This window comes from Geotrypetes seraphini, chromosome 15 (genome assembly GCF_902459505.1).
Source record: "Geotrypetes seraphini chromosome 15, aGeoSer1.1, whole genome shotgun sequence".
NCBI lineage: Eukaryota > Metazoa > Chordata > Amphibia > Gymnophiona > Dermophiidae > Geotrypetes > Geotrypetes seraphini.
In genome coordinates, this window is record NC_047098.1 from 12,516,965 (window position 1) to 12,542,678 (window position 25,714).

Consider the following 25,714-nt stretch of genomic DNA (forward strand, 5'->3'; position numbering starts at 1 on the left):
TCGATCACTACATAGCCTAATGCCACACAAGCAGCGCTGTTACAAACATATTCTGAAGGTCAATGCTAAGGTTGACAAAGTTTCCTTCCTTGGACCAGAAGGAGATACTGACAAACCACTGGAAGAGATTCTAAAACAACTACCCAGAAATAACACCCAAAGACCCACTCAGTGTGTGAACCAGTTGAGTGGAGTGGACTAACTGGGGGTGGAAATGGGCCCAGAGTTTGCTCAGCAGAATTTCCCAGACTACCTCTTCCTCTCAACACACTGACATGCTACCACCACCACCAACACTAGGAACACCTCACCGAGTATGCCAGCAATGCTTATAAACTTTATAAAACACATTATTATATTTTCTTATAAAGCATATATTTTAACTGAACTCAGCCTTGCCATTCACAAAAATAGAAAAGTTCCCATTTCAAGCTGTCTCATGTACACTTTTCAAATCTAACATATTGTAATCACAAAACAGAAAATAAAATTATTTTTTCTACCTTTTGTTCTCTGATCAATATTCAAATCTTGTTGGTCCCAGGCTCTTGTTGTCTTGCTTGCCAGGGTCTCCTTTCTCCGTGCTAACCATCCGTCTGCCATCTCTGTTCTCCCCTTCCGTTTCCCTTCCCTCTCCCGGAGATCTGGCATCTTTCCTTTTTTTTGTCTCCATCCACAGATTCACCTTTTCTCAACTCCCCACCACCCCAGGATCCACCATCTCTCCCTTTCTGTTCCCAACTATCCTCCTATCCAGTATCTCTATCCCCCCTCCACACCATCCCCTGTTTCCAAGTTCTCTCCCTTTCTGTTCCTTCCCTCCCTAAATCCCATTATGCACCATCTCTCTCCCACTCCTCTGTTTTTAGACCCATTATTTCTAACCCCCAAAGTCTGGCATATGCATGTATCTTTGAACCCCCCCTTCCCTCTCTCCCTCTGTGTACTTTTACACCAGGACCCCCCTCCCCCGAAGGTCTGTCCCCCCTCCGAAGGGCTACACCCCACCCCTGAAGACCTGCACCCCCCGAAGGACTTTACCTCCCACCTGAAGGTCTGTCCCCCTCTGAAGGCCTAAACCCCACCCCTGAAGGACTGCACCCCCCCCCCGAAGGCCTGCACTCCCTTGAAGGTCTGCACCCCCCCGAAGGCCTGTCCCCCCCCTTGAAGGCCTGTCCCACCCCCTTGTAGGCCTGTCCCCCCTTTAAGGCCTGCCTGCCTGCCTTTCCCCCCCTTGAAGGCCTGTCTCCCCCTTGAAGGCCTGCACCCCCCTTGAAGGCCTGTCCCCCCCCTTGTAGGCCTGTCCCCCCCCTTGTAGGCCTGTCCCCCCCCTTGTAGGCCTGTCCCCCCCTTGAAGGCCTGCCTGCCTTTCCCCCCTTGAAGGTCTGCACCCCCCCGAAGGCCTGTCCCCCCCTTGAAGGCCTGTCCCACCCCCTTGTAGGCCTGTCCCCCCTTTAAGGCCTGCCTGCCTGCCTTTCCCCCCCTTGAAGGCCTGTCTCCCCCTTGAAGGCCTGCACCCCCCTTGAAGGCCTGCACCCCCCCTTGAAGGCCTGTCCCCCCCCTTGAAGGCCTGTCCCCCCCCCTTGTAGGCCTGTCCCCCCCCTTGAAGGCCTGCCTGCCTTTCCCCCCTTGAAGGCCTGCACCCCCTTGAAGGTCTGCACCCCCCCAAAGGCCTACACCCCCCACCCCCGAAGGTCTGCACCCCCCTGAAGGCCTGCCTGCCCCCCTTGAAGGCCTGCACCCCTTGCATGTCTGCACCCCCCCCCGAAGGCCTGTCCCCCCTTGAAGGCCTGCCTGCCTGCCTGTCACCCCCTCCCCCTTGAAAGCCTGCTTGCCTGCCCGCCCGCCCCACCCTGAAGGCCTGATGCCCCGACCCACCCCGAAGGACCGCTCGCCCCCCTGGCCTCCCCGCACCACCTATGAACAGCCGCAGCAGGATCGCGAAGTCAGCGTCGGGTACCAGCCCTAAGGGGGTGTTCCCGGCCTTGCCGTTCAGTCCCCCGCCACCCCCGAAGGACCGCTCGCCCCCCTGGCCTCCCCGCACCACCTATGAACAGCCGCAACAGAATCGCGAAGTCAGCGTCAGCGATCCCTGCTGCTTCCTGCGCCACGGTCCCGCCCCTCCTCTGACGTCAGAGGAGGGGCGGGATCGCGTCGTAGGAAGCAGCGCAGGGAGGCTGACGCTGACTTCGCGATCCTGCTGCGGCTGTTCATAGGTGGTGCGGGGAGGCCAGGGGGGCGAGCGGTCCTTCGGGGGTGGCGGGGGACTGAACGGCAAGGCCGGGAACACCCCCTTAGGGCTGGTACCCGGGGCGGCCCGCCCCCCCCGCCCCCCCCCTAGGTACGCCACTGCTTGTAACCTGGATTGGCTATTGGAAACAGGATACTGGGTAGATAGATCTTTAGTCTGACCCAGTATGGCTTTTCTTATGTTTATAGGTTCTTATGAAGTGGTCAAGATGTAAAACCAGCTTCAAAAAGAGGTTGGCTCTGAATGAGTCTTCCATTCGGGTTTTCAAAATATCCCTAATGAATGTGCACGAGGCAGACTTGCATGCCTATGACCTCTATTATATGCAAATCTACCTCATGCATTTTCATTAGAGAAAACCAACTGGCTGGGGGGTTCCCCGGGACAAGTTTAAGAAACACTGAGCTAGAAGATTAAAAAATGAGATGCAGAAAACTGCTGGACCATAATGTCGGTTTCTTATCCTGAAGGCTGTAGTTAGTTAAGGCTGATTTTATTATTCTTTGCTGGACTTCATGCTTATGGCATCCCCCACAAATTGGTGACAGGAAGGTGTTTGTTTTTCCAAAACTGTGATTGAATGGTTCTGTTTTTATGTCTAGTAACAAAGTAATTGGGTGAAGTTAGACGCAGAAAAGTATTTCCTTATTTTTTGGAGAAGATAAGGTTGGAGTCAGAGTATTCTGGTTCTCAACACTGTCCTGGGGGCCCCCAGCCAGTTGGTTTTCAGGATATTCCTAATGGAATATGCATGAGACATAGTTGCATGCCTGTCTCCTCCATTATATGCAAATCTCTCTCATCTGGGATATCCTGAAAACCCGACTGGCTGAGGGGTCCCCCAGGACTGGGTTGAGAACCACTGGGCTAGTTCATATTCCAGAGAACATACTACTTGAGAGATATGGTTGGAGTCGAGGAGTATTCTGGTTCTCAACACTGTCCTGGGGACCCCCAGCCAGTTGGGTTTTCAGGATATCCCTAATAGAATATGCATGAGACATATTTGCATGCCTGTCTCCTACATTAAATGCTAATCTCTCTCATGCATATTCATCTGGGATATCCTGAAAACCCGACTGGCTGAGGGGTCCCCCAGGACTGGGTTGAGAACCACTGGGCTAGTTCATATTCCAGAGAACATACTACTTGAGAGATATGGTTGGAGTCGAGGAGTATTCTGGTTCTCAACACTGTCCTGGGGACCCCCAGCCAGTTGGGTTTTCAGGATATCCCTAATAGAATATGCATGAGACATATTTGCATGCCTGTCTCCTCCATTATATGCAAATCTCTCTCATGCATATTCATCTGGGATATCCTGAAAACCCGACTGGCTGAGGGGTCCCCCAGGACTGGGTTGAGAACCACTGGGCTAGTTCATATTCCAGAGAACATACTACTTGAGAGATATGGTTGGAGTCGAGGAGTATTCTGGTTCTCAACACTGTCCTGGGGACCCCCAGCCAGTTGGGTTTTCAGGATATCCCTAATAGAATATGCATGAGACATATTTGCATGCCTGTCTCCTCCATTATATGCAAATCTCTCTCATGCATATTCATCTGGGATATCCTGAAAACCCGACTGGCTGAGGGGTCCCCCAGGACTGGGTTGAGAACCACTGGGCTAGTTCATATTCCAGAGAACATACTACTTGAGAGATATGGTTGGAGTCGAGGAGTATTCTGGTTCTCAACACTGTCCTGGGGACCCCCAGCCAGTTGGGTTTTCAGGATATCCCTAATAGAATATGCATGAGACATATTTGCATGCCTGTCTCCTCCATTATATGCAAATCTCTCTCATGCATATTCATCTGGGATATCCTGAAAACCCGACTGGCTGAGGGGTCCCCCAGGACTGGGTTGAGAACCACTGGGCTAGTTCATATTCCAGAGAACATACTACTTGAGAGATATGGTTGGAGTCGAGGAGTATTCTGGTTCTCAACACTGTCCTGGGGACCCCCAGCCAGTTGGGTTTTCAGGATATCCCTAATAGAATATGCATGAGACATATTTGCATGCCTGTCTCCTCCATTATATGCAAATCTCTCTCATGCATATTCATCTGGGATATCCTGAAAACCCGACTGGCTGAGGGGTCCCCCAGGACTGGGTTGAGAACCACTGGGCTAGTTCATATTCCAGAGAACATACTACTTGAGAGATATGGTTGGAGTCGAGGAGTATTCTGGTTCTCAACACTGTCCTGGGGACCCCCAGCCAGTTGGGTTTTCAGGTTATCCCTAATAGAATATGCATGAGACATATTTGCATGCCTGTCTCCTCCATTATATGCAAATCTCTCTCATGCATATTCATCTGGGATATCCTGAAAACCCGACTGGCTGAGGGGTCCCCCAGGACTGGGTTGAGAACCACTGGGCTAGTTCATATTCCAGAGAACATACTACTTGAGAGATATGGTTGGAGTCGAGGAGTATTCTGGTTCTCAACACTGTCCTGGGGACCCCCAGCCAGTTGGGTTTTCAGGATATCCCTAATAGAATATGCATGAGACATATTTGCATGCCTGTCTCCTCCATTATATGCAAATCTCTCTCATGCATATTCATTTGGGATAGCCTGAAAACCCGACTGATTGGGGGTCCCCCAGAACTGGGTTGAGATCCGCTGGGCTAGTTCATATTCCAGGGACGACAGTTTAATTTTTATGATACCGGAACTGCTCAGATGGTTCAATTATTTGAAAGTTTCAGAACTGTGAGGTTAGGAGGTGTATTTTTTTTAGGACAGACTATTCTTGTTGAAACTACAAAGCTTTATTGACATAGGCTGTGTGTCTTTTGTGAACATAGCAGACAACGGTGTTTGTAACTCAAAGTACCGGGTCTTGCAAACTCCTCCTTTTGTGTTTTGTTTTGGGTTTTTTTCATGGGACTACTGTTTCTTCGGCCAGCGTGTTTCTTCTGTATTCTCCCACTTTCTGGGAATGACAGTAGGGACTCAAGGCAGAAGGTGGAATCAAAGTGAGGAATTTGTCATTACCATGACATCACCACCACTGCACTCAGCGATGCAATCAGCTTTAATGACAGTAGACTTCTACTGAGTGTTGACACAACCCCCCTTCCAGCTTTCATACCATCCCCGCCCCCTTCTCCCACCCTCCTTCAGTACCCTCAACAGAAATGCGTGCCCTGGTTTTGGAAGGCTGCCAAACGCAGGAAGAGAACTAGCTGTCTTTTGGGTCCAAGCTGCCTTGCTGATAAGTAAAGGGATGCAGTTTTACTAGTCATCAATCTGAACACAGGCAAGAAGCAATCGTCATGATTTCCAAGCTGCTAATTGTGATCCTGCATCAAAGGTAAGGATTTATTTCGACTTCTGTGATGGCCTGTGTGCAGAATGCAGCTGAGGGATGACACATTTCATTGTGAGCAATAAAAAGTCTTCTTCTGCATGGTATTGCGGGATGGTCTAAGCATGTTCCCACCCCTCTCCGCGTTTTCGAGGGGTTGTGGAGTTTTCCAGAGAGGAAAATGGGGAGTGTTTGGATAGAGAGTTTGATTCACTGGAGATCGCACTCCAATAAAAGGATTCTCGGGCACTGACTCTGAATGCAGAACAGATAGGACAAAAGAACCGCTGGAGCTTGCAATCCCCTGCGGAAGACTTGAAACGAATGTTTAGGGGTGATATCCAATCCGGTTACAATTTTAAGACCAGAAAGTGGACCGTACAGGAATTATGACAAGGCACAGATGATAGCTAAGAATCATTCCGGGTCCCTAGGGTTGCCACCTGACTCCATGTCATGAGGACCAGACTAATCCGGTCCTGGTTTTACCCTGTGGCGCTGATTTGTAGCTTTGATTTTCTGGAGAATTTCAACGGGGCAACCAGAACTACAAGACCGTACAGGCAACAAGGTAAAAGCTGGGCTGTATGTGCCTGCTTTTTAGCTAAGTACCTGGAGGGACAAGTGACTGAAATTTACATATTCTGTCTTTGGGTCAGCAGGCTCAGGCATTTGGTTGATTCCCTGCCTTCTTATTGGTATGTCACATATTTATTTATTTATTGGGCCCATGTTTGCACTGAATTTGCACCTAAATGATGGCATGCGGATGGCGGGAGTTACATTGCCTGCTCTGTGTTTGCCGATTCTGCTTTTTTTTAAACATCAGAACGGCGCTGCTGAGCTGCTGTTAAGAACTTTCAAACTCACGCTGAGGGTGCTCCTTAATTCATAAATGTAAGCTTATTTTGCTCTTAAATGTGGAGGCCAGGGAACCATATTGCCTGAAATGGCCTAGGGCAGGGGTAGCCAATTCCGGTCCTCGAAAGCCGGAGCCAGGTCAGGTTTTCAGGATATCCACAATGAACATGTATGAGATGGATCTGCATGCACTGCCTCCTTGAGATGCAAATCTATCTCATGCATATTCATTGTGGATATCCTGAAAACCTGACCTGGCTCCGGCTCTCGAGAACCGGAATGGCCTACCCCTGCCCTAGGGCCTACCCTGCTTATATCATTGCAACTCTAATTACAAAACAGACAATGGTGTATGGAATAGTCAGTGAGCCCAGCAAGTAAGGGATTCCCCTGCATCATTCAGCGAAGGCCGGCTTCCTTATGAAATATTTGCTTCAATCTGGGTTGTTCAGTTCACCACTACAGTACTGGGGGAGGGAGGGAGGGTTAAATCATTTTTTTTTTAGATATGAATTTGCAGATGAACATGAGAGGGTAATTTGATAACAGGGAAAACAGGTGCATGTTCTCTTAGGTTTTCATGGCTGGCCTCTCGATTGTTGCGGCAAGAAAGCCACTGCGTGATGGCGGAAACGTCGGTTATACCTAACCAGACGCGATGAGACCTGGGCAACTGCAACAATCAAATAAGCAGTGGCTTAGTAAGGAGGGGGGGGTCTGCCCCGGGTACCATGTTGGTGGGGGTTCCAGCACCCCTCTTCGCCCCCCCCTGCCTCTTCCCATCCCTCCCTTCCAAGTGTGCACCCCCCATCCCTTCCCTCATCCCTCTAGTTGAAGTTGCTGTTTGTGGAGGTCAACAACGTGTATCTTGCGTTGACATCAGAGGGGGAGCCGGCGGGGGAGTACGTTGTTGACCGCCGCGAGCAACAAGTTCAACTGGAGGGAAGGGGGAGGGCATGTGCAGCAGGCGGGATCCGGGGGCGGAGATGAGAGTGGGGGAAGGGCACAAAATAAAACAGGGGAAACAAAACCACAAACTCAAAAGCACAAAACCAAAGTCCCCGTCAGAATGGTGCGCACCCAACCAAAGTGTCCTTCAACTCATCTGATAAATCCAAATGCCTTTATTCATCCAAAGCCTCATAAATTCATCCAATGACCCGACATGTACATGTTTCGGCCCAACTGGCCTGCCTCAGGAGTCTATAAGTACATACATGGATATAAATAAATTAAAAACATACAATATTTATATAAAAGATATATATATATATATATACATGTGATAATGTACATATAATAACAATTAATGTATAATAACAGCAAAGAATACACATAGATATATACAAATAAAAACATAAGGGTTCATCATGAATTCCAATGACCCACGTGTGGATTATTAAAATCAAGATTAACAAATTCATTATTATCTTATGTATCACTCATCAGCTCATTCAATATATAAATAAATTATTAATGAGATATCCAACTCATATTTAATAAGAATTCTGAAGCTCTAAATTCATACAGCATTACAATCTACATTTGATATTTAATGAACTATCCTCATCCTTCTAAAAACTTTAAATTCATACAATAATAAAAAACTTTAGCAAAGTGTAAGATATGAAAACTCATATAGTAATGTGCAAACTATGCAAGAATAGGTATAAAAATAGGATATCCTTATCATAGGCAATAAGTTATATATTAAATAGAGGGGAAAAAACAAATTTGTATTGTAGTATATACTTATAAAGGGAATTTTAAAAAAAATAAAGTGAAATTCTGGAATCTCTCATGGCACACCCAGAATCTTTTCGGGGCACACCTCTGTGCCGTGGCACAGAGTTTGAGAGACCCTGGACTAGCGGAAAAGTACAGTGCTCCTCTTTGAATTTGCGGTCCCGGTCATTCGCGGTATTTTCTGACTGCGAATGACCGGGCAGGAGAGGGCAGCCGGAGCACCGGCGAGTGAAGGAAATCACTCGCGGTATGCTCCGACCGCCTCTTCCTATACTAAAGATGGGCCTTACCAATCGGGAGCTGCGTGGCAAAGCAATCTTTTAAAGGGCTACGTCAATAGTACAGTTTGTGAATGAACGCTGCGAGTATGGAAGATTTGGACATTTTTGTTTACCACTTAATTTTCACGCATAATGGAGCGATCATAGTGATGTCACCGCAGCACTTGTGTATTGGGGTTGTCTGAGCAGTGGGGTGCTGTCAAAGTTACTGAAATTCTCCACTTTAAAACATGTTATTATCTTTCTCAGGGTTCATTCATGGATTATTTTGTGCAACTATTTGGGAGTTTGGTGGCAGCTTATATGTTCTTACTCCTATAAGGGGATTTTTTTGAGATTGAAGTAACATACTGCTGCTACTACTTTTCACTTTTATAGCGCTGAGAGGCGTACGCAGCGCTGTGTGGGTTTTAAAAAAAAATCTTTATTGATTTTATTAAGCATATAAAAAGTGTAACACATACACATTCAAAAATTCAATAAACAGCACTTACATACTTGCAAATTACTGAAAATTACTTAAAAATTGTAGTTCACCCCCTTTGCCTTTTGTACCAGTTTGTAATAGAATGCCAAAATTTGTCTATATTATCTTGTTTTGTCCTCCCCAATTTGTTAATTGTTATTTTAAAAACAATTGTTATACGCATTGAAATATATGATATTGCGTAGATAACAAATCCCAATAAACTTGAAACTTACCCATCCCTCCCACCTCCCTTCCTGGATGCCCGTGGAGCTAAGATCAATTCTGGTACATTAAGGTATTTAACGAATGACTCCGATGGACTCCAAATTTCTTTAAAATTCCTAATTTTCCCAAATTGCTCCGCTAACATTCTTTCATAACGGTAATATAAACAAATTGTTTCCCACCAAAAAGTAAAATTCAGTCTATCCCAATTTTTCCAATTTCTGGTGATTAGTTGTGTGGCCAGACTGTCCCTGCCTTACAATCTAACTCGGACAGACAGACAAGTAGGTCAGTAAGGGGAGTTTGAATGGTATTTGGAAACGGATGGGAAGCCAACGAAGTGACTTTAGGAGAGGAGCTGGTGGAACCAATGATTGCACCTTAAATGCATTCGGTAAGTTGCATGTGTAAACTTGAGTCTTGCCCATGCTCCGCTCAGACTTGGTGTCTCTAAGCATAGTTACAGAATAGCTCTTAGGTTCGTGTGAGGGCGGAGCTGGAGGTGGAACAGGGCAGGGCCAGGTGGCCTCTTTTTTTTTCATAGAGGAAATCTGGCAACCTTAATCTATCTAGCGTGCAGCTCGTCAGCTCAGTGGAGGAGTGGCCTAGTGGTTAGAGTTGCCGCCCTCAGCGCCCTGAGGTTGCAGGTTCAATCCCAGCACTGCTCCCTGTGACCCTGGGCAAGGCACTTAACCCTCCATCGTCTCAGGTACTATAGTTAGATTATGAGCCTGCTGGGATAGTTAGGGGAAAATACTTAGTGTACGTGATAGGAAAAAAAAAAACACCAACTGTACACTGCCCTAAAATTCTCCAGGATAGGGCAGTATATCAGATGCCAGTAAGCATAACTGGCATGCAGCTCGTGAACTCAGATCAGAGTATTTAGATTTGTCTCCTGTTGCATTTTATACTATTTTAGTGGCATCTTCCCACTGTCTGATTTTTATATTTCAGGCCCCTGGGAGGAGGAGGAAGAACATGAACGAATTCCTTGGTGACTCGAGCATCCCTGTTCAAGATTCGCTGCAAGGTTTTAGCTGCTCCCTACCCAATAACGGCATTGACACTTGGAAGAACAGAGCCGCCAGCCGCTTCAGTGGGTTTTTTGGTTCTGGCACTACTGGACCATTTGGAAGGGTAAGTTATCTATATAATAGAGTTGGGTGAATCTTCTAGCTCAGTTTGGATCTCTGAATGAAGGAATTCAGTGTACTTGGATTCTAAGATTGGTAGCTTGGACCTGGTCTGAAATATTTTTAATCTAAATGTTGGCTCAATTGTATGTGAATGTTTTTTCAGATTTCAATTAGTTGATGTATTGAGAGTTAGAGATTGACCAAAATCAGTGGTTTTGGTTCCAGCCAAAACCAAATCCATAATCGAAATTCATCAGTCGGTTTCAACCAGAACGGGAGCCAAAACCGAAAATAACTTGCTCTCCCTGCTCGCCCCCTGCCCCGGGAGAAAAAGCCCTCACCCTGCAGAAAATGGGTCACAAAGTTGTCCCCCTCCCCTCCCCAACAGAGACCTGACCCTCCTGGGCTGCCCATCCACCCTGTAGGACCTCCCTGAGTCTACCTTAACAAACTCTGGTAGCCTCTTTAAGGGCAGGTATGGATCCCTTTCATTCCTGCCCATTGCTGCCACTGAATCAAAATGGCTGCCAAGACTTCCTGAGGCATCCTCAAAAGAGTGTTGTGGGAGGTCCCAGCAGCCATTTTGACATTGGCATCCAGCCGAGTTGAGTGCTGTTTATAGAATAGTGTAGTGGTTCTTAAACCTGTCCTGGGGGACCGCCAGCCAGTCGGGTTGTCAAGATATCCCTAATGAATATGCAGGAGACAGAGTTGCATAAAATAGAGGTGACATGCATGCAAATCTGCCTCCTGCATATTCATTAGAGATGTCAATAATCCATCAAATGGTATATGATGTGGCCCCTACATGTTTCCATGTTTTATTGAAAGTATACCATCCTAAGAGGGTATTGAGATCTGAAAGTAATATGAGATTGTCAGTGGATAAAGCAGCCAGGGTAATAATAATAATAACAGTTTATATACCGCAATACCGTTAAGTTCTATGCGGTTTACAAAAGATTAAGTGAGGTACAAAATGATTGAACTTAAGAGGGGAGAAGAAGGAGAGTTAATAGGACCGGAAATGCGTTGTTGAGGAGAAAGTGATAATAGGACAGAGGAGACACTATGGAGGAGAGAGAAGATGAGTGGGTCAGTTGTCTAGATACTTTAGGAACAGTTGAGTTTTTAGACGTTTTCTGAATTCCTCATAAGTAGTGGGCGAAAGCAGTTGATCTAGGTCTTTACCCTACAATGCCACGTAAAGATAAGAAAAGCAATGTTTTCATCAGCTGGGATAAAACTTTGGAATGCCTTGCCACGCAAATGCGGTAGTGTAAAGGGAGAGCAATATTTTAAAAAATTACTACTCATTTATTTGTGTTTTTATGTGAAGGAGTGAGAGGGCTGAGAAATAGGGCAGATATTAAGATGTACTATCATATATGTATGTAATTTTTGGTTTTAAAAGGTCCGTGAATGTTAATTGGAAACCGCTTAGATGTTTTTAGGCAGGGTACAAATTTTTAAATAAATAAATAATCTTGAAAACCCCGACCATCCGGGGTTCATTCACAAACCACTATCTCCATAGGGGGTCATTTACATATGTGTGTTCTTGACACCTAAATGTTTGGTGTCCGTCTTGTAGAATTACCCCATTTCTACATTTTGGGCCTGATTCTGCATAGGGCGCCTAAGAAGCAGCCGCCAATCACGTGTCAGTTGGAATCAGGACACCTTAAATGTAGGCTGGCATTTTTCAGGCCTACATTTAAGGCATCTTGTCTCCCATCTACAGAGAGGAGTACCGATGCTTAAACCTACCCAAGGCCACTTCTGGGCGAAACCATGTCCCGCCTTGGACGTGCTTAAGCATACCTGTGCGTCTCCGTAGGCACACCACAGACGCCTTCCTTGCGTGCGTCCTGCCTCAGCAGCATTTATTATAAAAACATGCATCCCAATTGACTGCCGAACGACGGTAGGATGCCTGCCACCGCCTAAAATTGAGGCGCACAGTTTGAGAATGAGCCCCTTTGGGCTAGAGGTCTGCATGGGAATGGGGTTCGTGGGAATCCCGCGGGTCCCGCAGGGGTCCCACGGGAATCCCCCTAACCCACGGGACTCCCACGGAGACCCCCCTCTGGCCCACGGGACTCCCATGGGAATGGAAGACTTTGGAAGCAGGGTTCGTCCATATAATATAATGGACACGTCAGCCTTAGTAAAAGAGGGGGTTTATAAGTTAATTACCTGAACAGAAAACAAAAAAAGGGTTCCACCAAAGAGATTCCACAAGGAAAACAGCAGCGCAAACACAAAAGAAACTGTGGAACTGATGATCCTGTCAGAAGTAATTGCTGCTTTTTATGGGAACAGGCGGGGATGGAGGTAATTCCTTGCGGGGACAGGTGGGGATGGAGAGGATCCTGGTGGGGACGGAGAGGATCCTGATGGGGACGGGTGGGGACGGAGAGGATCCTGGCGGAGACGGGTGGAGACAGAGAGGATCCTGGTGGGGACGGGTGGGGATGGAGAGGATCCTGGCGGGGACAGGTGGGGACGGAGAGGATCCTGGTGGGGATGGGTGGGATTTCTATCCCCGCGCAACTCTCTAGTTTGGGCCAGATCCTGGCGGAGACGGGTGGGGACAGAGAGGATCCTGTGGGGACGGATGGGGATGGAGAGGATCCTGGCGGGGACAGGTGGGGACGGAGAGGATCCTGGTGGGGATGGGTGGGATTTCTATCCCCGCGCAACTCTCTAGTTTGGGCCTGATTCTGTAGAGGATGCCGGTATCGTCTATCGAGTAGGAAGCGGCAGTCGCCGCTAGCGTTTCAATCACCCAGCGCAGGTCTGCACTCCCAGACAGACGCTTTAAATGTAGCCCCACCATCTCCGTAGACGCACCACAGAGGCCTTCCTCGGCAGCATTTTTTCCAAAACAAACATGCGTCCCTATTAGCTGCCGGACCTAAAATCGAGACGCATGGTTCGAGAATCGGCCCTTATGTGTACTAAGATCAGATTTTCACACATCAAAACCTCAGGGGGTGCATTTATTGAGTAAAGTTTCCGATGTGTTTGCTTGGATTATCAAACAGCCTTTTCCCCTCGTCTATAACTGAGCTAATCTGGGTTGTTAATGGGTCAGAATGAGAAAAAAAAGGTCTCCGTGAGTCATGAGCTGCCTTTTGTTGTATTTAGACAGGGAGGTGAAAACATAATTGCAAGCGATAACAAGCAGCCGGTAACATGTTGTCAGTTCTCGATTTGATCCCGCCTGGAGGATTGCCTGCAAAGGCAAAATCAATGTCTTATCAAGCATCTAGCTTCAAAGCCGATAACCCAAATAGTGGTGCTATTAAGAAGAAAGATCATTCATTTCACTTCTATATTTGGCTTGTTTCTTTTTGTCTGCTTTTCAAATGCCGTCCTTTTAATGAGTAACAGATGCCAACCCAGCTATTTAACTCTGCAAGAGGAAGGGCTTCGTCAATAGAATCTGAGTTTGAAGAAGAACGTCTTGCAAGTGGGAGAGATTTGGAACAAGCGAGTTCTGCCATTCCAGCTTTCAGGGGGACACGGCGCCATTTGAACTTGAACCTCCAAAATAGTCCAAAGGGTAGTGGTGGTTTAAAATTCCTGGGCGCCAGGTTACCCAGCCACCTAGAAACTGGCTCATAGTCCTGGCCAGAAATCAACAAGAAGAGTTGTCCAGGCTGCTTCAGCCAGTTGCTCCCATAGAAGAGACAACCCCCCCCCCCAAAAAAAAAAAAAAAAAACAACCAAAAACAAACTCGGTTAAATGCAACAAAACAAAACCACCTAAAACTGACAAAATGCACAACATTCCCAAAATCAAAACAGCAAATACAAGTCCGACAAAACAAATCCTACTGTGTCTCTCAATATGTTAACTTTGGTATTAAGCTGCTGCTTTTTTTTTTTTGGTTTATTTACTTGCTTTGCATTTCTTTGAATATACTTCAGGGTCAACTGAGATGAAGTGCATCACTTCACCTCAGAGGACTTTGTTGCCCAAGTCGGCTCAATTGCCAGGCAAAGGGCATAGGAGACCCTGGACCAGAGAACCTCCAATGCAGCTAGTCCCTACCTCCCCGCAGACCAGTCTGCCTGGTCTGGGAAGGCGTCCAGCTGCATCTCTTTCGCACCTTCATCATCTTCTAAAATGGAGCATCTTGATTGGGAGACATTACATTAATATTTATGAATCGCTAATGTACCCCAATAGGAGTTCACTGTGATTTCCAGGTTAATAAGTATTATCCCAGGACAAGCAGGCAGGTATTCTCACTAATGAGTGACTTGATTCAATAGAGCCCCGATGCGGACGCTTCTTTGAAGAAAACTCAAAGTTTTGAGTTGCCCGCACCGCGCATGCGCGAGTGCCTTCCCGCCCGATGCACCGGGCATGTCTCCTCAGTTCTTATTTTTCCGCGGAGCTGAGAAGTCAGTCTTCGACTCTCTGCATGAAGTTTTCTTCACTTGTGCCTTCTAAGTCCGCGGTTTTGGTTTTATTTGATCTTAATCGCTGACTTTCGTCGTGTTTTATTGTTTTAAAAAAAAAAAATTTCTTCGTTCCGTTCGACCGGGCAGGCCACGTGGCCGCAGCCCCGTGGCTTTGATCTCGCAGCGGAGCTTTTTCGGCCTATGTCCCGGCCTATCACCGGTTTTAAAAAGTGTGCGAAGTGCCAGCGCACGATTTCGCTAACGGACCCTCATCGACGCTGTATTCGGTGTCTCGGGCCTGAACATCTCCCGAAATCGTGCCGGCCTTGTTCCACACTCACCGCACGTGCTTTCAAGCGCCGTTGCATCTTGTGGGAATCGCTGTTCATGGAGTCCTCGACGGAGCCATCGACCACGAAGGGGCCTTCGCCTTCTACATAGGCGCTGCCCTTGTGGGGGTGTTGGAGGGGGGAACCCCCCATTATAGAGGAAACAGACTTTTTCCCTACTTTTTTAGAGAAAAAGTTCAGTTTCCTCTGTAATGAGGGGGTTCCCCCCCACCCCCCATCGCCAACGGTAGCGCCAACACTACTAAGTTAAGTGCGGTGATTCCCCCCCTACACACACCCCCTTGGAGCGCTTTAAAATTCCATTTAAATCCGGCGCACTGATGTCCTGCACGCGATTGTCGGCCCGGCTTTGTCTGCGCGCGATTGTCTTGCGCGATTTTGACGCCATCACCAGAATGGTCAATAGAATGGACAGTTGACGGGATCTGGCAGTGTTCTATATTGCCCTTTGGTTGAGAGATGCACAAACCTGTGATGGGAAATTAATCCTCCTCCCCCCCATGCCCTCAAGCAATGCTTAAGAAATGGTTTTATCTCCTCTGCAAAGTGCTTTTTTTGTTCTGCTGGTAGTCTGCAGCGTGCTCCATCTCCCTGGTGTCAAGCTTTTCTCTCCTCGTCTCCCCGTTGCCGCTCGTCTGTTGCTCGCCCATTCAGCCCCTCACCCACTCAGGCCAGCTGTTCTTTTGAAGGACAGTCCCTTAGGCTGTCCTCCGAACCTCCTAGGATGAGCATTGCCCCTAACAAAGAGGGGGATCCCTGGCATCTTTGAAATTGTTCCTGGTCACTCGGTTAATCACATTGGCTTTGCTGCCTCTGATTTACATTCATTGTTGGCTCCGCAGTTAACAGCCTGCACCCTTCTGCGTTTCTATTGTCTGCCTCAGAAAAACACCTAGCATCTTCTATCAGCAGCAGAGTAGCAAGGAAAAAGGGGTATCTTTTGAGGGCAACTCAGTGAGCAAAATGGTCAAAACTGTATAAAGCCCTGTATTCTGTTATGAAATCCACCTCGCTTCCCTCCATGAACTCTGGTTATCACATAACATAGAAGGTTGTTATCTTGACAGCAAGGCCTTTTTTTAAGCTGGGTTTCTGATCTATGAGACCCTTATATGTAGTTAAATTTGAAGCCGGCTCCCACAGTCGAGCTCAGGCGGGAGAAGGATTCACATTTGGTGCTCTAAAGCAGTGTTCTTCAACCACCGGTCCACGGACCAGTGCCGGTCCACAGGAATTTCCTGCCGGTCCACAGGGCCAGCACGTGCATCAGGCCCAAAACAGTGTTCTTCAACCGCTGTTCCATGGTGCGATCGATGCGGCGTTATCTTCGAGCCAGCTCCCTCTTCCTAACTGATTCAGTGCACAAAGCCACGGGCAGTGGCTCCTATAGGCATTGTGCGCCTGAACCAGAAGCCTTCTCTCTGACGTTGTAACGCCAGAGGGAAGGCTTCCAGATGAGGCACGGGACGTGCAAGGTGCAATTAGTACTTTTATGGGGGCGGTGTCTGGGGTGGAGATTGGGTAGAGATGGGCGGGGTCTGACCCACGACTTAGCCCCGTGTTCTTCAACTGTTGGTCCACGGACCGATGCCGGTCCACAGAATCATTCTTTTATTTCTGCCGGAACATAGGTGTAAAAAGGTTGAAAAACACTGCTCTAAAGCCTTCATTCACAACTTCCTGAGGATTCTTCGCCTGGCTTCTATCTCTTTCCAACCTCAGCAAGGGGGTCTTGCACCAGAGGCTGCTTCCTGCAGTCACAGCCCTTAAATTACAGCGGTGCAGGACAAAGATTTTCAGTTTGTTTAGTTTCATATGGGGCCCTTTTACCAAGCTGTGGTAAGTATGAACGCATTCTTACTGTGGCTCAAAATGGTGTACTACGGGGTACGCTAGAGCATCCCATGGCCCTTTTGACATGTGTACAGTACTTGCTACCAGCATGCTAAACAGTAAAATTCATTTTATCACTGAAGGGGAGAGGGGGGTGTTTCATGGGGGTGGAGAGTGGGCGTGTCTATGCTAATCAGCACTGCCAGATTGCCACGTGCTCACTGATTAACGCGTGAGCCTGTACTGCCTACAAAATAGGTGATGGTAAGGGCTCATGCACTGGGGTTTTGTGGGTTTTTAAAAAAAATCTTTATTAAATTTTCAAGGCTAATACAGAGTGCAGAAAATTATACATACATTAATAATCAGAATCAGCACTACAATCGATCAAAAACAATACAAAATGAATTACCCTCCCCCCTCCCTTCCAGTACATTCAATCAAGGAATAAAACAAGAGATAACCCCCCCTCCCACCCATCCCTGGATGTGTATATAGATCTAAAGGAAATTAAAGGTAAAAGACAACTACACTTCCCCCTCCATATTCACGGTTTCCATATCTACGGATTCACTTATTCGCAATTTTAAACCAAAAATTCCTTTTTCTTTTTTCAGGCTATTTTAAACCCTGTAAGCCCCCGCTTAAGCCTTACCTGGTGGTCTAGCGGGTTTTTGGGGCAGGAGCGATCTTCCCACGCTCCTGCCCCGTGCAGATCGCGCACAGGAAATGGCTGCCCTGAGCTCCCGTCGTAGTCTTAGTTGGGTATTTTTAAGATTGTAATCATGTTTTTAACTTTTATTGTGCGATTTTATTTTTATGGTATGAATGTATTTCGCCGACTGTCCAGTTTCTTATGGTGTAAACCGCCTAGAACTTTTGGTAATGGCGGTATAAAAGAACAAATTAATTATTAATTATTATTATTATCAAGCCCAGTATCCTGCTTCCAACAGTGGCCAACCCAGGTCCCAAGTACCTAGCAAGAGGCTTATCGTAGGAATAAACAGTGGATTATCGGGTCCTTACAATTAGGACGTCCAAGGGCGGATTTAGGATGTTTTTTGGACATCTATGTTTTTTGATTATGAGCCTATAGTGTTTTTTCCCACATATCCCTTTATCCCTCTTTCTTGGAATTCCTCAAACCCTAATACCACCAGATCCTCCCACAAATTAAAACTATCCTTCCCCTCGCTAAAAGGCATTTCCCACACAGGAAAGCTAGGGACCTCCCTCCACTTCAAAATCACTGAGCTCTGGAACAACCTTACCTCCCCTCTTCGGAACTTGAGCTCTCTCCAAGTTTTCCGCAAACATCTGAAAACCTGGCTTTTCTCAAAAAATGTAAGTCTCCCTCCAACTTAGGAATCAAGGAAACTCTTATATCTTGGCATCCCAAGTCCTGTAAATTTTCTTCACACTTCTACCTCTAACCCTCTGTTGTAGTTCCTTCCTATTTCTCCTACTGTAAACCGCGTCGAGCTCTACGAACGTGGAGATGATGCGGTATACAAACCTAAGGATTAGATTAGATATATATGTTTGTTTATCGAAAGCTTCTATACCGCTACTGATGACTGGATAGTCAATTCAGAGTGGTCCACATAAGCTTTTATAATGGCAATGCAATACCTGAGGTGCAATATTTAAGAATAACCCCCTCGAATGCCTAACAACTTCCCCTCCCCCAAGATCTCCACAGCACATTTACACAAGCAAGAAAGAAATACATAATGCTTGACCATTAATTAAAACAGTTTATATACCGCAGGACCGTGAAGTTCTATGCGGTTTACAATGTTTAAAAGATGGAACAAATTGAGTGGACTTAACAGAGTTAAAAGTTAGTGATTAAGAGCTCTAGGGATCAGTTATTGTGGAGTAAGAATTGTACGGGTCAGCTACCTAGATATGTTTTTGGGCGTTTCCTAAATTCCCCATTAAGAAGTAGGCGTAAGTAATTGTTCTAGATCTTTACCCATAATGACTCCTCCAGAACTGCCCAAAGGTATAAACTAGAGAATGACACGGTGACAAAATTCATCACCGTTCCCGTCCCCGCGGATAACCGCGGGAAATAATCCCATGTCATTTTCTAGTGTCTATTTCAACCTCAGTCCTTCTACACCAGCATTCTTCAAAGCAAAGCTTGCGGGTCAGTGGTTGTGCCCAATTATACTCTGATTCTTCCCTCTCTCCTTAAAGAATGACATGAAGATGGTTTCCCGCGGTTATCCGCGGGGACGGGAACGGTGATGAATTTTGTCACCGTGTTATTCTCTAGTATAAACTAGCCTTCCCCTCTCTACGTGGCATCCACTATGCAGGCAAACTGGGAAAATCCCTTCTCTCCAAAATCACAGGTCTTTGGAACGACCTCACCATCCCGTTGCGGAACCTGGACTCCCTTCAATTATTCCGCAAACAACTGAAAACCTGGCTTTTCATCAAATTGTAACTCTATCCTCCCCCCCTTTTTCTCCTCCCTTCTTCACAAAAGTTCATGTAATCCTTTTTCTTCTTCTCCATCTACTATTTTAAGTTCTTGTAAACCGTGTCGAGCTCCATACTCATGGAGATGATGCGGTATATAAACTTAAGGTTTAGATTAGATAATGCTGCCTGATGTGAGAAAAGTTTCAGGTTTGAGCAACTGTGTATCCCTGACCTTTTCTGTGGTTCTCTGAACTAGGAGCTGGACAAGATGGAGCAGCTAGAGAGCAGATTGCACGTCTACAGCATGTTCGGACTTCCCAAACTGCCACAGCAGCTCTGCTTTGATCAAGATTCATGGGAAGAGGAGGGAGACGACTCAAATCTGTGTCTTGAAAGCAGTTGGCAGGAAATCATCGAGGTTCCTGAGGTAAATATGCACACGGGGGGGGCAAAGTGTAGCTCTGCCTACTTTGGATCGGTTCATAGTCATTCGCGCGCGAGACTTCAGCGCGCCGCCTAAAAAGTGACTTTTAAAGCGTTCCAACGCGGGGTGTGAATGGGGAGCCCCCCCCAGTTTACTTCATACTCTTCACGCTGCTGTTGGGGGGGTTTGGGGGGTGAAATCCTCCATTATAGAGTAAGCTTAACTTTTTCCCGATTTTTTAGGAAAAAGTTAAGTTTTCTCTATAAGGGGGGGGTTGCACCCTACCCCCACCCCCACAACGGCAGCGCGAATAGTCTGAAGTAAAGTGGGGGGATTCATCCCCCCACACGTCCTGTCGGAGCTCTTTAAAAGTCACTTTTTAGGCGGTGCGCTGGTGTCTTGCGCCGAATTTTCGGCGCTGCAATGTTGGCATGCTGAAGTCTCGCGCGCTTTTGTCCCGTCACCCTTTGGACCTGCAGGCTTGCCGTCAGAGTTTCAAAGGAAACTCCCTTTGGCATTCCCCTTTGAAAATGTGGGGCCAGCCTGTACCATATGTACTTCAGTACCCTCAAAACTTGATATCTGTTTTGCTTGTCGTCATGAAATCCTCCCGTGTCATCTGCCGTTGACCACATCTCTTTACGGCATGGGTGAAAGTACCCACACTGGGTTACAATATGGGGACTTTTACCTGCAGAGGGGGGAGGGCAGTTTTCAATCTTCACACCCCTCCCTGATATTAATTACCTAGGTGAAAATAAAATTGAAAGTTGCAAAACCGTTCCAAAAACTACGAGGGGCTGCAGAAAAGTTCTCGGCCTCGCCGGCAAGGTTGGGGCGGTTTCCCTCAAGGGCTATGTACTTAGGGGGCCATCGACTTGTGCTCGAGTCCTAGCGCCTTAAGGAATTACAGATGGTTGCAGTCGTCCAGGTCTTGCCACGTCTGGGTCGGTAGAATCGACGTTTCAGCCTTCAAGAAAGCCCACAGCGTGATGGCCGAAACGTCAGTTCTACCTGCTCAGACACGGTGAGATGTGGACAACTGCAACAATAATAATTAGGAGCCTTCTCTCCTCTCCCTAACCCACCCAGAGGTCAAACCCAGGTTCCTTTGCACAGCCCTGCCATTGATCCACCAGACTGGGCTACATGAGCAGACTTCTGTATCTCCTTTTTGTTCCTTGTATTCTAAAGTGTCCATAAAGTAGGTTATATTGCACCAAACACCTGGAAGAAATGAGTAATCCTTGTGTAGGCGTTTATAGGCCTAGGTTTGCACCTGTGATAAGCAAAATATACCTTTTTTTTTTGGAGGGGGGGGGTGAATATGAAACAACGCAGTGTAATATTCTGTAATGGTGGAGGTCTCGTGTAAATTTCTCTTATTTTACTGGAATGAAAGGTCACATATCTCAATCATCTCTTTGAACAGCTATATATCCTGTTGATTGACAAATATATACAGTGGTGCCTCGCATAACGAACGCCTCGCACAACGAACGCTGCACACAACGAACTTCATGTCTTGATTCACACAACGAACTTCGTTTCACACAACGAACTTTGTTTCACACAACGAACTTCGTTTCACACAACGAACTTCGTTTCACACAACGAACTTCGTTTCACACAACGAAGTCGCCCGAGCTGCCGATGTATTGCATCCTTCCGCGCAGGCACTGCAGGCAGTCGTTAGTCACTGCGCTTAACTGCCCTCTCTCACTGTATACAGTCGTCCTTTTAAGATAAACTCAATATTTTTTATATATCATGGCTTTTAAAAAAAGCAGGAAGGTGATTTCTGTTGAAATGAAACGGGAAATAATTAGAAGGAGTGAATGTGGGGTAAAACAGTGTGACCTCGTCAAAGAGTTTGGCCTCAGCAAGACCACCATTTTCACCATTTTGACAAATTTATCTTTTTTTATGTCATCTTAGCATATTTTATGCTGCAGAACGAATTATTTTTTTTAACATATATTGTTATGGGAAAACGCGTTTCACATAACGAACTTTTCGCATAACAAACTTGCTCCTGGAACGAATTAAGTTCGTTGTGTGAGGCACCACTGTATATATATATATATATATATTTTCAAACCAGTTCAAGTGAAATCTTATCAGCAGGCAATTGGCTTTGATGGGCTGCAGGGCAGGTCCTTGTTATGATCCCTAATGCCTGGTTGGGTTTTGACTTTCTTTCCGCAGGCTTTGACCCGTCGGCAGTGCCATCAGCAAGAGGCCGTCTGGGAGCTGCTGCACACGGAGGCCACATACATCAAGAAACTGAAAGTCATCACGGATGTGAGTTTTTCATTTGCTGGTTGTAACAATATGCGAGGTGCTCCTCTAGTCACTTGTCAGCGGTGGCGTGGTAAGGGGGGATAGTCCGCACTGGGCGCCCCACTCCTCCCCCCACCATGCATCTTCACTCCCCACCCAACGTACCTTTGTCTCGTCGCTGGCACGAGCAGCAACTCCAAGCAGCTGCTTGCGCCAGCATTGCCTCTCCCTCTGACATCACTTCCGGGTCCCGGGCCTAGGAAATGACATCAGAGGGAACGCCAGGGCTGGCAGCAAGTTGGTGATGCTGCTCGCATTGGAGAAGTTAAAAGAGATACGGGGTAAGAATGTAGTGCGCACACGGCAGGGGGAGTGGGGGGGGGGAAGCCTAGGGAAGGAAGGGCACCTCTCACCCTCGCTAAGCCAGTGCTTGTCAGGGCCCGCTTATGGCATGAGCCAGGGAAGTACTGTGAAAGTGCCAAAACCCTGCCTCACAGCTGCAAGAGCACACACGTGTATATGCTGGAGCTCATCTGATGACAGTTAGGCATGCAGATACAGGTATTCTATAGCAGTGATTCCCAGGTCGGTCCTGGAGCACTCCCTTTCCAGCCAGGTTTTCAGGCTACCCACAGTGATTGATTTGCATGCCCAGCCTCCATTGTATGTAAATCTCTTTCATGCATATTTCATTTTGGATATCCTGAAAACCTGACTGGCAAGCGAGTGCTCTAGGACCGACTTCGGAAACACTTGTTTATAAATTGTGGGGGGGAACACCCCCCTCCCCCGTCCTGCCCATGCCCCTCTCATGACTTAGTCACAATAAAGTAAAAGAAGTAGGGGGGCTGATAGGGATAGAGATAGGACTAAGAAGGTTAATAGATAGAAGGGAAAAGGGGAATGAAGGGTTTCAGACAAAAATCACTTTACAGGTCATGGATCTGATGGGCCGCCACGGGAGCGGGCTGCTGGGCGCGATGGACCTCTGGTCTGACCCAGCGGAAGCAGCTTCTTATGTTCTTATGATGTTATTAAATATTCATACAGACTAGGAGGTCAAAAGTCCTATAAAGTATCGATGCGATAGAGAACTCCCAAGAAGGGTGGTGTTGGATAGATTATCTACAAAGAGATTCTATATTTTTTGTCACATACACTCGGAAACATGTAATATAGCCGAACCCACCGCCCCATCACTGTGTATGGTTCTTTTGAACAAGGTGCTAGTGTGTGTCATTCAAATAAGTGAAATAATTTTCAATGGCAAAAAATAAAAAAAGGGGGAATAAATCCCTGTTCAGCTGCTTTGAGAGATAAGTGGGATTTATTCCAAATTATTTCACTTATTTGAATGACACACACTAGCACCTTGTTCAAAAGAACTATACACTTCTCCCTCGTCATTCGCGGGGGATACGGGCAGAGCCGGACCGCGAATGCCGAAAAACCGCAATTATCCAGCTCTGAACCCACCCCCCAATATTGTAGGGCCGAAGTTGAATTCAGCAGCTCTCTTAATTCCAGTGTGCTCCACTGCCTTACTATTTGTTCAGAAGTCTATCAGTAATCTCAAACGAATAAAATCTGTTCTGTGATTTCTCCTTTCAGCTTTTCCTTTGCTGTCTAATAAACCTACAGGATTCGGGGATCTTGTGTGAGGTAAGAAAACATTAAAATCTCAGCAGTTTAAAGGGCATGATGATGTGCTTAAGGGGGGGGGGGCTACTGGAAACCCTTCTGTGAGGGGAAATTTTCAGATGTTCTGCCTAGATGGAAAGTCCCACAGACCCGTAGTGTCCTTTTACTAAGCTGATTTAGCACATGCAAAACGCTAACGCGTCCATTATATCCTATGGACGCGTTAGCGCGTGCTAAATCGGCTACCGCACCTTAGTAAAAGGACTAATGTGTATTTTCCTTTAAAAACTGCTCTTAGGTGTTTTGGATTTTGTGACTTGCATTTTGCGGGCAGCTTTTTGCTAAAAAGTAGTATCTACTGTAAACCGCTTTGAACCTCACGGTATAGCGGTATACAAGAAATAAGTGATTTCGGCAGTTGGAACCCAAGCACAGTACCGGGTAAAGCTTTGGATTCTCGCCCAGAAATAGCTAAGAAGAAAAAAAAAAAAATTTAAATTGAATCAGGTTGGGCAGACTGGATGGACCATTCGGGTCTTTATCTGCCGTCATCTACTATGTTACTATGTATACTGTAGATATGGCAGTCTTTTCTGTGTTTTCAAATCATGCCCTCTAGGAATGCCTCTCTTAAGTCTGGCTAATAGTATAGACCAGGGCCAGGCAGTTTCGGTCCTCGAGAGCCGAAGCCAGGCCAGGTTTTCAGGATCTCCACCACGAATATGTACGAGATGGATTTGCATGCACTGCCTCCTTGAGATGTAAATCTATCCCGTGCATATTTATCGTGGATATCCTGAAAACCTGAGCTGGCTCCGGCTCTCGAGGACCGGAATTGCCTACCCCTGGTATAGACGCTCTGAAAGTCATTATATTCCTTTGACAGAACTGAGTGAGGGCAGTTTTCGGAGAGTCAGTTGACCCGAGTAAATCGATTTTCCAAATTGCCCTCCTCAGATTTATCAAGCCTGTCGTTTATATGGATTAAAACTAGCTCCATAATTTTTTGTTTGCATGTTATCTGATGTCTATCTATCTATTTTGCAAACTGCTTAGGTTCAAGTGGGTTAGAAATTTTATATAAATAAGTAGAAATTGGTAGCACCTCAATTGAACAACCTGAATTCCTCCACCTCTTTTATTTTTCACAAAATTTATTTATTTTTGAACCAGAGATGTTTTATTTTTATATCTGATGTGTAAACATGTTAAAGGATTTACGAGAATCGGAACATACAGCATAGCCAGCAGAAGCTCCATGTCAAGTTTCAAGTTTATTAAAAATTTGATAAAATGCTAATCATAAATTCTAAGCGTTTTACGGTAAAAATTTAAAAAGGGGTCCAGTTAAAAAACTATTAATGACATAACTTTACTTACATGAAACAATAGGATAGTGGGGAGAAATACAATTTGAAAGAAAGAAAGAACAATTAAGGACTAATTAAGGGAAAATTCAATTTTAGTATAGACAATAAGCTTGGAAAGTCCCTTAGATCAATAAACAGTCGTATGCGTCTTTAAATAAGAAGCTTTTGAGGCCACCCTTGAATTTTCCTAAATTCTGTTCGGACCTTAAATATTATGGTAACGAATTCCATATTGTTGGAGCAATCATTGCGAAAGAAGAAGCCCTACGGGTACTAATGATTTTTTTAGGGATGGGACATGAAGAAGATGATGTCAATATTCTCTTACTCCGATATCCGGAGGATTGGCTCGGCATACCTTGTTGCTAAGCTATACAATCAGTGTAATCGTGACAAAACGTTGTGATGGTAACTGAGGTTGGCTTTCTTCCTGCCCAGGTTGAACCCGACAGGTTGTTTAGCAATGTCCGGGAGATCATTCAGCTGCACAAGACCCTGTGGAGCAACGTCATGATACCAGTCCTGGAGAAAGCACGGAAATCCAAGTCTCTGTTGAACCCCGTCGACTTCCAGAAAGGCTTTAAAACGGTAACAGTTCTGATTTTTGTTGGCCAGTACACTCCCATCAGTGCTTCTCAACCCTGTCCGCAGGGTAC

General features: G+C 46.3%; 1 protein-coding gene across 4 annotated transcripts in view; it reads left to right on the top strand.

Moving 5' to 3' along the window:
* PLEKHG5 (pleckstrin homology and RhoGEF domain containing G5) overlaps nucleotides 1-25,714 on the top strand; it is a 252,202-nt gene that overhangs the window by 207,242 nt on the left and 19,246 nt on the right. For all 4 annotated transcript variants that reach the window (XM_033922899.1, XM_033922902.1, XM_033922903.1 and 1 more), the window contains 5 exons: nucleotides 10,118-10,300; nucleotides 19,597-19,767; nucleotides 21,973-22,068; nucleotides 23,659-23,709; nucleotides 25,497-25,646. In XM_033922899.1, coding sequence (XP_033778790.1) covers nucleotides 10,118-10,300; nucleotides 19,597-19,767; nucleotides 21,973-22,068; nucleotides 23,659-23,709; nucleotides 25,497-25,646 — 651 coding nt within the window. The remainder of the gene's footprint in view (nucleotides 1-10,117; nucleotides 10,301-19,596; nucleotides 19,768-21,972; nucleotides 22,069-23,658; nucleotides 23,710-25,496; nucleotides 25,647-25,714) is intronic.